The sequence below is a fragment of the Ambystoma mexicanum genome, chromosome 8 (assembly GCF_040938575.1).
Source record: "Ambystoma mexicanum isolate Mex_15411 chromosome 8, UKY_AmexF1_1, whole genome shotgun sequence".
Lineage (NCBI taxonomy): Eukaryota > Metazoa > Chordata > Amphibia > Caudata > Ambystomatidae > Ambystoma > Ambystoma mexicanum.
This window is the reverse complement of record NC_090929.1, coordinates 9,504,299-9,517,006: the sequence shown is the minus strand read 5'-3', so window position 1 is coordinate 9,517,006 and position 12,708 is coordinate 9,504,299. Positions and strand designations below refer to the sequence as shown.

Genomic DNA, 12,708 nt, shown 5'->3' with positions numbered 1-12,708 from the left:
CGGCCAAGCCCTCTATCGATACTGTCACGGCGGCCCTGGCTCAGCCTGTGGAGGCTACACCAGTGGTGGCGACCTCGGGGCTCAGAGTCTCCCTGCCACCTCAGAGGGAGTCCTCTTTTGTGCCCATCGATAGGACCCCCGTGAAATCCCCGGCGGGGAAGAAAAAGGGGGGGCAGGGCGTCGTCGTAGATTCGGCTTCAACCTCGGAGGAGGAGCTGATCGAGGTCTTAAGCCACGGCCTTGGCGTGGAAGAAGACCGGCCCGTCGGGATGGATCCCGACACGGGTGACGACGACATCGTCGAGGGTGCCGACGGGGCCCCTGATCGCCCGTCGGATTCCCCTCTGCCAGCGCCGCAAGACAACTCGGCGGCCATTTTGTTGGCTATACAGTCCTTATGCTCAGAGATAAGGACGAGACTACCGTTGCCGACGGAGGAACCTCTCCCGTCGGGGCATCCGGGACCTTCTGGTGTTCCCCCGCCCAAGAAAAGGAGGATTCACCCTCCACCTCCTTTTCAGCCGTCGCGCCCCGTCCAGCCCTCCCCGTCCACCCGAGGGGATGATACAGGGACTGACACGGCAGCGACGGGCACGGACAACGAGGTATACGACGAGGATCTGCCCTCGTCACCTCCCACCAGGGCTTCTCCGCCCGACGAGATTGGATCGTTCCACTCCATGATCGCCAGGGCATCCGAGCTTTTCCAACTCTGCCCTGAGGAGAAGAAAAAGGAAGGATTCCTTTATCAACGGCGCGAGGCCAAGAGGAAGACTGTCCTCGCGGTGCCTCTACTGGACGACATTTGGGATGAGGGCCTCGCCCTCCTCAAGAACCCTTCCACGACGCCAGCTAGAAGAGACCGGTACGCGAAGAAGTACCGGGTCCCGGACGCGGCCCCCCTGTGCCTCTGGGCGCAGCCTACCCCGGACTCTGTCGTCTCCGCGGCGGCCAGGAAGAAAGCGGGGGTGGGGTGCGGCCTCCACATCGACTTCCCCACCGGACGGCGAGGGAAAGAAATTGGACGCTATGGGACGCAGGGTCATCTCGTCTGCAGCGACGACGATTAAAGCGGCCAACGCCTTGGCGATCGTGGCCCGCTACGACAGGGAGCTATGGTACAAACTGGCTCCCCTGCTGGACTTCCTACCGGACGACAAGAGGGCGGATGCCCTGGAGATCCTACAGGAAGGTGAGGTGGCGTCGGACCACGCCATCACTATTGCGACGGACATCGCTGACACTGGGTTTCGCCAGTTGGGCAACGGCGTGTGCCTTAGGCGGCGTGGATGGCTCAAGGCTACGGACTTCCGTCAAGACGTACAGACCAGAGTCCTGGACATGCCGTTCGATGGGAACAACCTGTTTGGGAAAACAGTGGACGACTCCCTTCAGGCCATTAAAGCGGACACTGAGACGGCCCGGGCCCTTGGGGTTCTGCAGCAACGACGAACGCCCTTTCGGAGCAGCGGAGGCAAGGGCGCCTCCAAAGGTTCCGGCGGCGGTTTCTCCACCTACCGTCAAGCGGCCCGCTCGTCGTCTCGGGAGGCCTACAGAGGACGAGGCAAGTCTGGCGGACCCCGCCGTCGTCGCCAAGGAGGTCGAGGCGGCAAAGCCTCGTCGAAACAGGATTGAACCGGCCGTGGGGTCGGGCCCCCACCGAAGCACCCCGGTGGGAGGCCGGCTGGCGAGCTTCGTCAGCGTGTGGGAGTCCATCTCCACCGACCGTTGGGTGCTGGACGCCTTAGCCCGGGGCCACGCGCTCGAGTTTCAAAGAAGGTGCCCGCGCGTCCCCCCCGTGGCCAGGAAAGAGCTTCACGTCCCTCAGCTTCTCCTGGAGGTAAGGGCGATGCTCAGGAAGGGCGCCATCGAACTCGTCCCAAAGAGGCTTCGGGGCTCCGGAGTTTACTCGAGATACTTCCTCGTGAAGAAGAAGACGGGAGGATGGCGCCCCATCCTAGACCTGCGACGTCTGAACAAGTTCATCAAGGCGCAGAAGTTCCGGATGGTCACCCTCCAGCACGTCCTGGGTCAGCTGGAGGAAGGAGACTTCCTGTCATCGTTGGATTCGGAGGATGCCTACTTCCATATTCCCATCCTAAAGGGGCACCGAAAATTCCTCAGGTTTGTGGTCCAAGGGCGTCACTACCAGTTCAAAGCCCTCCCCTTCGGACTACGGTCGGCACCCAGGGTATTCACCAAGTGCCTTGCACCGGTGGCGGCGCAGCTGCGCCGCGAGGGGATCCACGTCTACCCCTACCTGGACGACTGGCTCATCCGAGCCAAGACGAGGGAGCTCGCCGTGGAGCACACGGCAAGGACCGTCCAACTTCTCAGGGACCTGGGATTCTCCGTGAACTACGCCAAGTCCCACCTGGTACCCGCGCAAAACGCACTGTTTCTGGGAGCGAAGCTCGACAGTGTGCCTTCTGGCCTCCCCGTCGGAGGAAAGGACCAGGTCCATCCTGGGCAAGGTACAGCGGATGTTGGCTTCCGACGCAGCCAAGGTGAGGTCCATCAAGTCCCTCCTCAGAATGATGTCTTCTTGCATCTACCTCATTCCCATGTGCAGGCTCCGGATGCGCCCGTTGCAGGAGTTCCTGGACGCGCGCTGGATCCAAACGACGGGCGGCTTCGAGGAGAGGATCACACTCGACGAGAGTTTCCGCCGAGCGGTCCGGTGGTGGGGCACCCGCGCGCATCTGACGGCGGGCATGGACTTCCGGACCCCAGACCACCAGGAGACAGTGACCACGGATGCCTCCCTGGAAGGGTGGGGAGCGCACACCGAAAATCTGCACGCGAGAGGCCTTTGGCTCCCGAAGGAGAAGTCCCTCCATATCAACGTCCTGGAGCTCCGTGCAGTGTTCTGGGCCCTCAGGTCCTTCCTTCCGTCCCTCAAGGGCAAGGTGGTGAGGATCTTCACCGACAACACCACCACCATGTTTTACATCAGGAAACAGGGCGGAACCAGGTCCCCAGCACTGTCCAAGGAGGCGCAGCACCTGTGGCATTGGGCCGTCGCCCAAAGGATGTTTCTGGTGCCGTTTCATCTGGCAGGGATAAAAAACACCATCGCCGACTCACTCAGCAGGGAGCTGCGCTCGTGCCACGAGTGGGAACTACGGCAGGATCTAGTGGATCGCCTCTTCCGACGGTGGGGCACACCCCAGATCGACCTGTTCGCGACGGCGACGAACTCCAAGTGCCGGAGGTTCGCCAGCAGGTTTCCCCAGGCTAGTAGCATGGGCGATGCTTTCTCGTTCCCCTGGGAGGGCCTGTTCCTCTACGCGTTCCCTCCTTTGCCACTGCTAATCCGGCTCGTCAACCAGCTCAAGAGGTCACGGTGCAGGATGATCCTCGTCGCACCTGCGTGGCCGAGGCAGATATGGTTCCCGGACCTTCTGGACTTGTCAACGTCCCCGCCAATCAAGCTGCCGGTGGACGCAGATCTACTCTCCAGGGAAGGAGGCGCCATCCTCCACCACGATCCGAAATCGCTGAACTTGCAGGCCTGGCTCCTGCAGCGCTAGAGTTTGGAGGATACGACATACCGGCCGACTGCAGAGAGGTTCTTGCAAAGGCCAGGGCGTCCTCGACTCTTAAATGCTACGGACACAAATGGAAGAGGTTCTCTGTCTGGTGCCACGCACAGAAGATTAACCCTCTACGGATTACGGCCCCCCAGGTACTGCCGTACCTGCTGACGCTGGCCAAAGCTGGACTGGCACACGCGTCCATCAAGATTCATCTTGCTGCGATCTCCTGATACACCAGAACCACGGGGCGGACGTCCTTGTGGTCTCATCGTCTGGTGAAAGAGTTTATGAAGGGACTGTTCAGATCGTTCCCGCCGGTGAAGGCTCCGGCCCCGGCGTGGGAGCTCAACGTGGTGCTGACCAAGCTCATGGGACCTCCGTTCGAGCCTCTGCACTCGGCCCCGTTGAAGTTTCTGTCGTGGAAAACAGCGTTTCTTGTGGCCATCACCTCCGCACGACGGGTGGGAGAGATCCAGGCGCTTTCCTGCAAGGCCCCGTACTTGACTTTTCACGACACGAGGGTAGTGCTCAGGACGCACCCCTCCTTCATGCCCAAGGTACCGTCGGACTTCCATCTCAACGAACCCTTGGTGTTGCCTGTGTTCTTCCCGTCGCCTTCGTCGCCGGCTGAGAGGACTTTGCACTCGCTGGATGTGGCTAGAGCGCTGAAGTTCTACGTGGACCGCACGAAGTGTTTTCGGAAGACGTCACAACTCTTTGTGAACTTTGGACCTGTCAATCAGGGGAAGGCTCTCTCGAAGGCTTCCATTTCCAGATGGCTCTCCGGCTGTATCATGTACTGTCATCAGTTGGCAAACCGACCGCTGCCTGGCCGTCCGAGAGCCCATTCCACCAGAGCGATCGCAGCTACCACGGCGTTCCTTTCTGGTGTGCCCCTGCTGGACATATGCAGGGCTGCTACGTGGAGGTCGACGCATACCTTCACGAAATTCTACTGCGTCGATCGGGATTCCAGGGAGGAGTCCAGGGTCGGCCAAGCAGTGCTGCTCAACCTGTTCGCCTGAGGTGAGCCTGGTGAGGAGGTAAGATGCTTAATGTTGAGTTTGATGTAATGCTTAATGTTGAGCCTTTGCCACCTCCCGTGGTTGTGCATGTGTGTACTGCTATGTATTCTTTATTCATGAGCATGTGAATCCATGCCAGACGTCATGCTGGAGAAGGAACAAGTTACTTACCTGTAACTGTTGTTCTCCAGCATGGGTCTGGCATGGATTCACATGCGAACCCTCCGGCCTACCCCTCTGCGGCTCTTCACTTGGTCATACTGCCACTTCACGTGCTTCCAAATCTGAAGATGGCTGCCAGAGGCGGTGCTTAGGTAGAGGGCAGTCATTGGCTGTGGTCAGTATGACGCAGAGACCAGTGATTGGTTACTACTACGAAAGACAGATCAGAAACGAAACTGATACTGGTTTTTTCTTTACCGAGGATTCCCAGCCTGACGACGGGGAATATTCATGAGCATGTGAATCCATGCCAGACCCATGCTGGAGAACAACAGTTACAGGTAAGTAACTTGTTCCTTATTTCGCGGTCGTGGTAAAACATGGTATTCCGGTTGCTGGGGTGCTTGGCACAGGCAAGGCGGCCACGAGATGCCTCGGGAAGGCGAAAAGACGGTGAAACTGGTTATCCCCACCAGTCAAAGGAAGAAGACTCTCTGGCGGGAGATCTCCTCTGTCGTTGGGAAAAGTGGTGAGTCGGTCCAGCAGGGCTCCCCCGGTGGTGTCGTCGTGGCAGGTCGGCTCAGCTTCTCCTTCGGATTCTTAGGTCCTGTGGCGTCTTCTGAAGTTCCAGTCCCCAAACCCCTGCCTTTATGCAGAAAACCCCCATTCACTCAGCCTAGCTGTCACTCAAACATGTTAAGTGGTGAGCCGGCTGGCTCACCACTTGGGCCAATCAGGACAGAGTGCGACTCGAGTTGCCTAGGCAACTCGGTCCAGGGTGCCGAAATCCCCCTCCACCCCTCTTAAGTACCCCAGACAGAGTGGCACCACTTTGGAGGGCTTCTGTGGAGAAGCCCGCCAAAAAGTGGAATAAAGGGCTCAACTTGGGTTGGAGTCACAGAAGAGAACACAAACGCCATTTTAGAACCGGGTTTTGGCAAAAAATACCAATACCAACCGGAGAATTAATATTAAATAAATAAACCGGCGGTATGTTCTAGGCTATCGTAATTAAATAAATAAAGATAGTAGCCTCGAACAATGGGAAAATCCCATAGAGAAATATTCGCGGTTGAATACAAAAAGTAGTATCCACTGCCACCAGCCAAAACTCGATCAGGGGGGACGGAGACGTGCCCCCTCGACTAACAGACCCCAGGGCAATCGAATTGCCCCAACCAGTACGTCCACAAAATGATGGTTTGTAATGGTTCTGTTCAGAATTCAAGACTAGTAAAGTCAATGGTGACATTACATGCCCTGGGAGACCGTAGTCAGTCCCAGGGTATGGAGTCTACACTGGGGGATCACTATGACACCCCTGTGTTACTGCACTGAGGGTGCTGTAACACACATCACAAAACCACATGAAGCCCTATGGAGTAAAAGACCCCATAGCCCATTAAACACATCTAGATTCAAAGAAACACACTCAAATCATGCCCAAGAGTGAGGGTAAAAGAGTCTCACTCTTGGCAGGAGATAAAAATAAACCCCAAAAATCCAGCAAAGCTGCTGGGGGACTCACTAGATTAGGAAATTCAGCCTAAACAGAGAATTCTCCCTAACATCCTCCAGCTGTCTGCTGGGGGTAAATCATCCACTTCCACCAGAAACGGCAGATTTACCGCACAGTAATTCTGCCAAAAATTCCCATGGAGTCCTATGGACTTCAAAAGTGGGCAATTACCATCACTTGTAATCAAGTGGTAACTCCACGGGACCAAGTGGTAACAGTAATTTAGTTTGGCGCTATATCGACGGATTTACCACCAGACTACTGCCAATATCTTGATGAGGCCCATAGTCTCTCAGTACTGATAGTCTTATGGACTGATGAGTTTTGCCATAAGAATGAACAAAAGGGAAGTGAAGCAGAAGGATAAATTCAAAACAAGCAAAAGGAAAGGGTGTCCGTAGAAATCTATGGGAGGAAAGCAGCAAAAAGAACGTCTTTCCTAAAGCCACACAAGAAATCTGCAGATGGATATATTAGATGCAGCGCATCACTCTAACCCAAAGAAAGAGGAAGCCAAACAAATGGCACGCTGAGAAAAGCAGGTAGCGGAAACCAAATATTCCATCTCTGCTTAATAGCACAGTGGCAGGTGCTTCACAAGCACAGGGCCGGCAACCATTACATGACTCCATGACCATAAGTCTGATTAGAACATTGCCACCCCTCCCCAGTCGTGGGCCTGTTTCTTATTGCAGGTGCCTCACAGGCATTATTTGGTGGTCCTGCTTGATGGCTTCTGCTCAGACTTTGGGCCTGTTCATATCACATGGGTGCATGCAGTTCTACAGCCTTTCTGCCAGTGGTCTTGATTTTCATTGTTCTCTGACCACAGCCATTTTGTACCGGGCATGGCCAGCGTGACGGAGCTCCCATGCCTCTTTGTATATCAGTCTGTAGCCCTTTTGTTGGTCTTGTTTAGTTGGTAATGAGAAGCTGTGTGGGATTCTTGTGTCTGATGTACTAGTTAAGAATTGGTTATGCAGCACAAGAGCCTGATTTTCTTTTTTTTTATTCAACTGCTCTGCATAAGACTCATCACTGTTCACTCTCCTTAGGAAGCCTATCGTATGCGGAATCTCCTCTCTGGGCATCGACCACACAAGCATCCTGGGGGACACCATCGAAAAGATTGCCTGGCAGAAGGGTGGCATCTTCAAGGTAAGGCTTGAGGGAGACGGCACCAGAATGGTTATTGTCTATAGCAGGTAGGCGGGTGGGCAAGGGGGGCGATTTTCAGTTTGCGAAACTGGGTATCGAGACAAATGAGTTTGCTGTTTTCAGTAACTGTCAACATTGCAACATGCACTAACCACACCTTAGTCGTTGATTTGGCAGTCTAGCTGTGAATTAGGTTAGTGTGTCTTTCATGCTGGAGGAGTGGATTGCTGTGTTGCTCTCTTAAGGGAGGTGAAACATGTGACAATCGATTGAGGCTCTGCTCACAGAAACATTTGTGAGTGCAGGTGCTGCTGAGGAAGGGAGGGAGTATGGTTTGTGTATATCCCAGAGGTGGCACTCCAAGCATAAGGGTGGGGTAAGTACTAATAGACCAGCGTTGCTAAGTGTGCAGACTTCCTTGTCCCTGCCTAGAAATGTGGACTCCAGAGTGTGGGGACCACCCAGATGCCATAGGCAACCAAGGTTCATGGTCTCCATTAGTTTCACTGTTGCCTTGCGTAGTGCACTTAGCACCCAGTAGAGGCCGCCTCAGGACACATGCCCCTTTACTACATTAAGGCTGTTGAAGGATGAATTCACTTTTTTAAAAGAAATTTGTTTTTATTGCCATTTTCTTATACCTCAACATAATAATGCAACCCCACAACTCTCCTCCCAAGCCCCTTGTTCCCCCCACTCTCCCCAATGTGAGACCAACTCTCTTCCCCCCTCGTGCCCACCACTCTCCCCAGTTTGAGGGGGGATGTGATGCCTCGATGCGAATGCCTGCAATGCAAATGCCAGTAACTGAGTGAATCCCCAGTGCAAATGCCCGCAAGTATGTGATACTCCAATGCAAATGACAGTAAAAATGAGTGATGCCCTAGTACAAATGCATGCAATTATGTGATGCCCCAATGCAAATGACAGTAACTATGAGTGATGCCCAATGCAGATGCCCACTATTGTGATGCCCCCATGCAAATGCCTGTATCGAGTGATGCCACAGTGCAAACGCCCACTATGTGGTGCCCCAATGCAAATTCCAGTAACAATGAGTGATTTCTGTAAGGAAGGCATGGCATCAACAGCAAGACACAAGTGACCACAGTTCAAGGGTCTCCAGCATGGGGTCTGGCATGGATTCACATGCTCATGAATATTTCCTGTCGTCGGGCTGGGAATCCTCTGTAAAAGAAAAATCAGTTTGTTTCCTTTCTGTACTGTCTTTCTCCTAACAACCAATCACTGAGCTCTGGGTCATACTGCCCCCAGCCAATGACTGCCCTCCCCTTAAGCCCCTCCTCTGGCAGCCATCTTTAGATTTTTACCGCACATTCAAGTGTTGATAGTCCTTGTGATTAGTTCTGCTTTACTGTGATTTTTGTTTTTTGAAGTTATACTGTATTTTTCGGTCAATCGCGCCTGTGTGCTCCATCGTTACAGCCTTCCCATTAATGGAGGCCAGTTTTTCGGATTCTTCAGCGCCCCTCAAGGGCGGTTTTTCGTCGAGGTACTTCGTGGAAGCTTCCAGAAGATTCTACAGTCCTGCACTGTGTGGATCATGTCGGGCAAGGATTCCCTTTCCCTTTTCAAGCTTTGGTGGTAGCGTCCCTTTCGATGGCTGCAGGGGCACACCCGCAGGGTGCCCTTCCGACGGCAAGGGTGTCCCTTCCCCCCCCAGGAGGGAGGCTTTGTTTAAGCTAATTGAGAAGACCCCGGTGAATAGGCTGCAGGCATCTCCCGAGACCGTCCCCTCTGGATGCGAAGAAAGGGGGTGGGGGGAAGACGTTGAGGGCCTCCAGGGCACGGATATCTCTTCTGCTGAGGAGGATGAACTCGTTTTGTTGACGACGAGGGAGACGTCGGAGTCGCGCCCTACAACTAGGGCTACGAGGACATCGCAGAGGAAGGAGAGCCTCAGGATGATGAGGGCCTTGGCTCTGCTTCCGCGCCCCAGCTGCCTAGCCCTACGCCTCAGCTGCTACCTAGAGAACTTTCAATGGACATTCTCTCGACCCTTCATACGCTGGTATCCGAGATACAGAGGAGGATGCCAGCGACACCGCCACCCGCTCCACTGGCGGCGCCGATGCTGGCCGCCATGCTGACGACAGAGGAACTGCCAGACAAGAGGAAGAGGCACCCGCTGCCTCCTTGCTACCCTTCACCTCCTTCTCCGCCACCCGGCGCAGGTGAGATGGGGTCAGACACAGCAACGACTACGGGCAGGGATGACGACGGCGGGATGGGGCACCTCCCGTTGCCTCCGCCCAGACCCTCCCCGGCAGACGAGATGGGATCGTTCCATGCAATATCTCCAGAGCATCAGAGCTTTTCCAGCTCACGCCGGAAAAGGAGGGCTTCTCATACCAGCGCCGCAAGGCGAACAGGAAGACCGTCCTTTCAGTCCCGCTCCTGGATGACATTTGGGATGAAGGACTGACGCTCATGAAGAACCCTTCTACAGCCCCAGCAAAGAGGGACCACCTAGAGAAGAACAGGGTGCCGGACTCTGCACTTAAGTGCTTGTGGGCCCAACCGTCACCGGACTCTGTAGGTTCTGCAGTGGCCAAGAAGAAATCGTCAAGCTTGCCGTCTTCTGCAGCGTCCACCCTTCCTGACAATGAGGGGAAGAAGTTGGATGTGATGGGTAGGAGAGTTATCTGCTCTGCGGTGACGACCATCAAGGCCGCCAACGCCCTCGCTATCGTGGAGCTGCGGTTTAAGCTCGCCCCTCTACTGGACTTCCTCCCCAACGATAAGAGGGTAGAGGCTTTGGATATTCTACAAGAGGGCGAAGTGGCGTCAGACCACGCCATCACGGTGGCCACGCACATCGCGGACCTGGGTTTCCGCCAGATGGGCTATGGTGTTTGACTTTTCTGTCGTCGCTGGCTCAAGGCCACCAACTTTCGACAGGTGGTCCAGACAAGGGTTTTGGACATGCCCTTTGACAGAGACAATCTTTTCAGGGAAGCGGGGGATGAGTCCCTACAGACCTTCAAAGCAGACATGGAGACGGCATGTTCCCTGAGCACGCTACAGCTGCGACGGCGGTCCTTTTGGTCCTCAGGAGGCAAGTCTACCCGATCTGTGAGGGGTTTCGGCGGGGGCTCCTCTTCTTAACGCCAACCCTCCCGCTCCTCGGCCCAAGAAACCAACAGGGGCAGCTCCAAGGCCTTCGGAGGAGGACGCTGTCGTAGTCCTGGACTGCAAGGCGGCCCGTCGACCTCCAAGCAAGAATGAACTGGCCAGGACTTTGGGCCCCCACCCGTGCACCCTGGTGGGAGGCCGGCTAGCGAACTTCGTCACCGTGTGGAAGACCATCTCCACCGACCGTTGCGTGCTGGACGCTCTCGCCCACGGACACACTCTAGAGTTCCAACAAAAGTGTCCCCAAATACCACCGGTTGCCCAGTACAAAAACCACGTCCCTTGGCTTCTGGAAGTTTCGGGCCATGCTAAAGAAAGGGGCGATAGAGCTGGTTCCAAAGCGGCTTTGGGGCTCTGGAGTTTACTCAGGGTACTTCCTCGTGCGAAAGAACAACTGGGGCTGGAGGCCCATTCTCGACCTGCGGCGACTGAAAAAATACATAAAGTGCCAGAAGTTCTGAATGGTCACTAAACACGTGCTCGGACAACTGGAAGAGGGAGATTTTCTGTTGCCGTTGGATCTGGAGAATGCGTACATCCCCATTCACAAACTATACCGCAAGTTTCTGCGCGTCGTCGTTCAGGGGAAGCATTACCAATTCAAGGCCCTTTCTTTCAAGGGTGAAGTCGGTACCCAGAGTCTTCACGCAAGATCAAAAGACATCGCCGTCGACCACATGGCGAGGGCCGTCCATCTACTGACGGATCTGGGGTTCTCAGTGAATTATGCAAAGTCCTGCTCGAAAGAAAGGATAGCAGCCATCCTGGGCAAGGTACTACGCGTGTTAGCTCTGAAGATCGCCACGGTGAGGGCCATCAAGTCTCTGTTAAGCATGATGTCATGTATTTACCTCATCCGGCTCTGCAGGTTGCAGATGCGCCTGCTGCAGGAGTTCCTAGACACCCGTTGGATCCAGGTGTCCGGGAGCTTCCAAGACAGGATCGCGCTCGACAAGGGGTTCCATCGGGCGAGAAGGTGGTGGGGCGTGCGCTTGCATCTGACGGGAGGCGCAGATTTCCAGGCCCCACTGCACCAGGAGATGGTCATGACGGACGCTTCCCTGGAAGGATGGGTAGCCCACACCGGAAGTCTTCACGCCAGAGACCTGTGGCTGCCGGAGGAGAAGACATTGCACATCAACATTCTGGAGCTACGGGTGGTGTTTTGGGCCCTCAAATCGTTCCTGCTGTCTCTCATAGGCAAGGTGGTGCAGGTCTTCTCAAACGATACCACCACAATGTTTTACATCAGGAAACCGGGGTGCACCAGGTCCCCGGCGCTCTCCAAAAAGGCGCAGGACTTCACTGGGCCGTCCCCCAGGAGATGTTCCTCATTCCGTTTCATCTGGCAGGAGTAAAGAACACTGTCGCCGACTCTCGGAGCAGGGAGCTTCGCTCTTGTCACGAGTGGGAACTTCGGCAGGACCTAGTGGAGAACCTTCACGTCAAATGGGGCAATCCCCAGATAGACTTGTTTGCGACGGCGACAAACGCCAAGTCCCGGAGATTTGCCAGCAGGTTCCCCCAGCAGGGGGAACATGGGGGACGCATTGTCGTTACCTTGGGAAGGCCTCTTTCTGTATGCGTTCCCTCCGCTGCCGTTGTTACTTCGAATCATCAGTCAACTCAGCCGGTGCCGGATGATGCTAGTCGCACCAGTGTGGCCGAGGCAGATCTGGTACCCGGACCTTCTCAGCCTGTCGGGGTCCCCACCAGCCAAGCTGCCAGTCGTCTCGGATCTTCTCGCCAGGGAAGGAGGCACCATTCTACACCACGATCCAGGGTCTCTGAACCTGAAGGCCTGGCTCCTGCAGCACTAGAATTTGGTGGCTACGATCTCCCGGCGGACTGCAAGGAAGTTCTCGCATAGGCCAGAGCACCATCTACTTTGAAATGCTACAGAATCAAGTTGACGAGATTAGCTATTCAGTGCCGTTCCCAGAAGACCCCCTGAGGGTCACGGCCCCTCAGGTACTTTCATATTTGCTGTTGTTGGCTAAATCGGGGTTTGCTCACGCCTCCATCAAGGTTCATCTGGCTGTTATCTCCCGCTACACCAGATGCCCAGGACAACCCGCCTTGTGGTCGCACCAGTCGGTCAAAGGAATTCGTCAAGGGACTAATCCGCTTGTTCCCGCCGGTGAAGGTT

General features: G+C 55.3%; 1 protein-coding gene across 5 annotated transcripts in view; it reads left to right on the top strand.

The window, feature by feature from the left end:
- FPGS (folylpolyglutamate synthase) overlaps positions 1–12,708 on the top strand; it is a 669,976-nt gene that overhangs the window by 462,530 nt on the left and 194,738 nt on the right. For all 5 annotated transcript variants that reach the window (XM_069609126.1, XM_069609123.1, XM_069609125.1 and 2 more), the window contains one exon: positions 7,301–7,403. In XM_069609126.1, the coding sequence (XP_069465227.1) occupies positions 7,301–7,403 (103 nt within the window). The remainder of the gene's footprint in view (positions 1–7,300; positions 7,404–12,708) is intronic.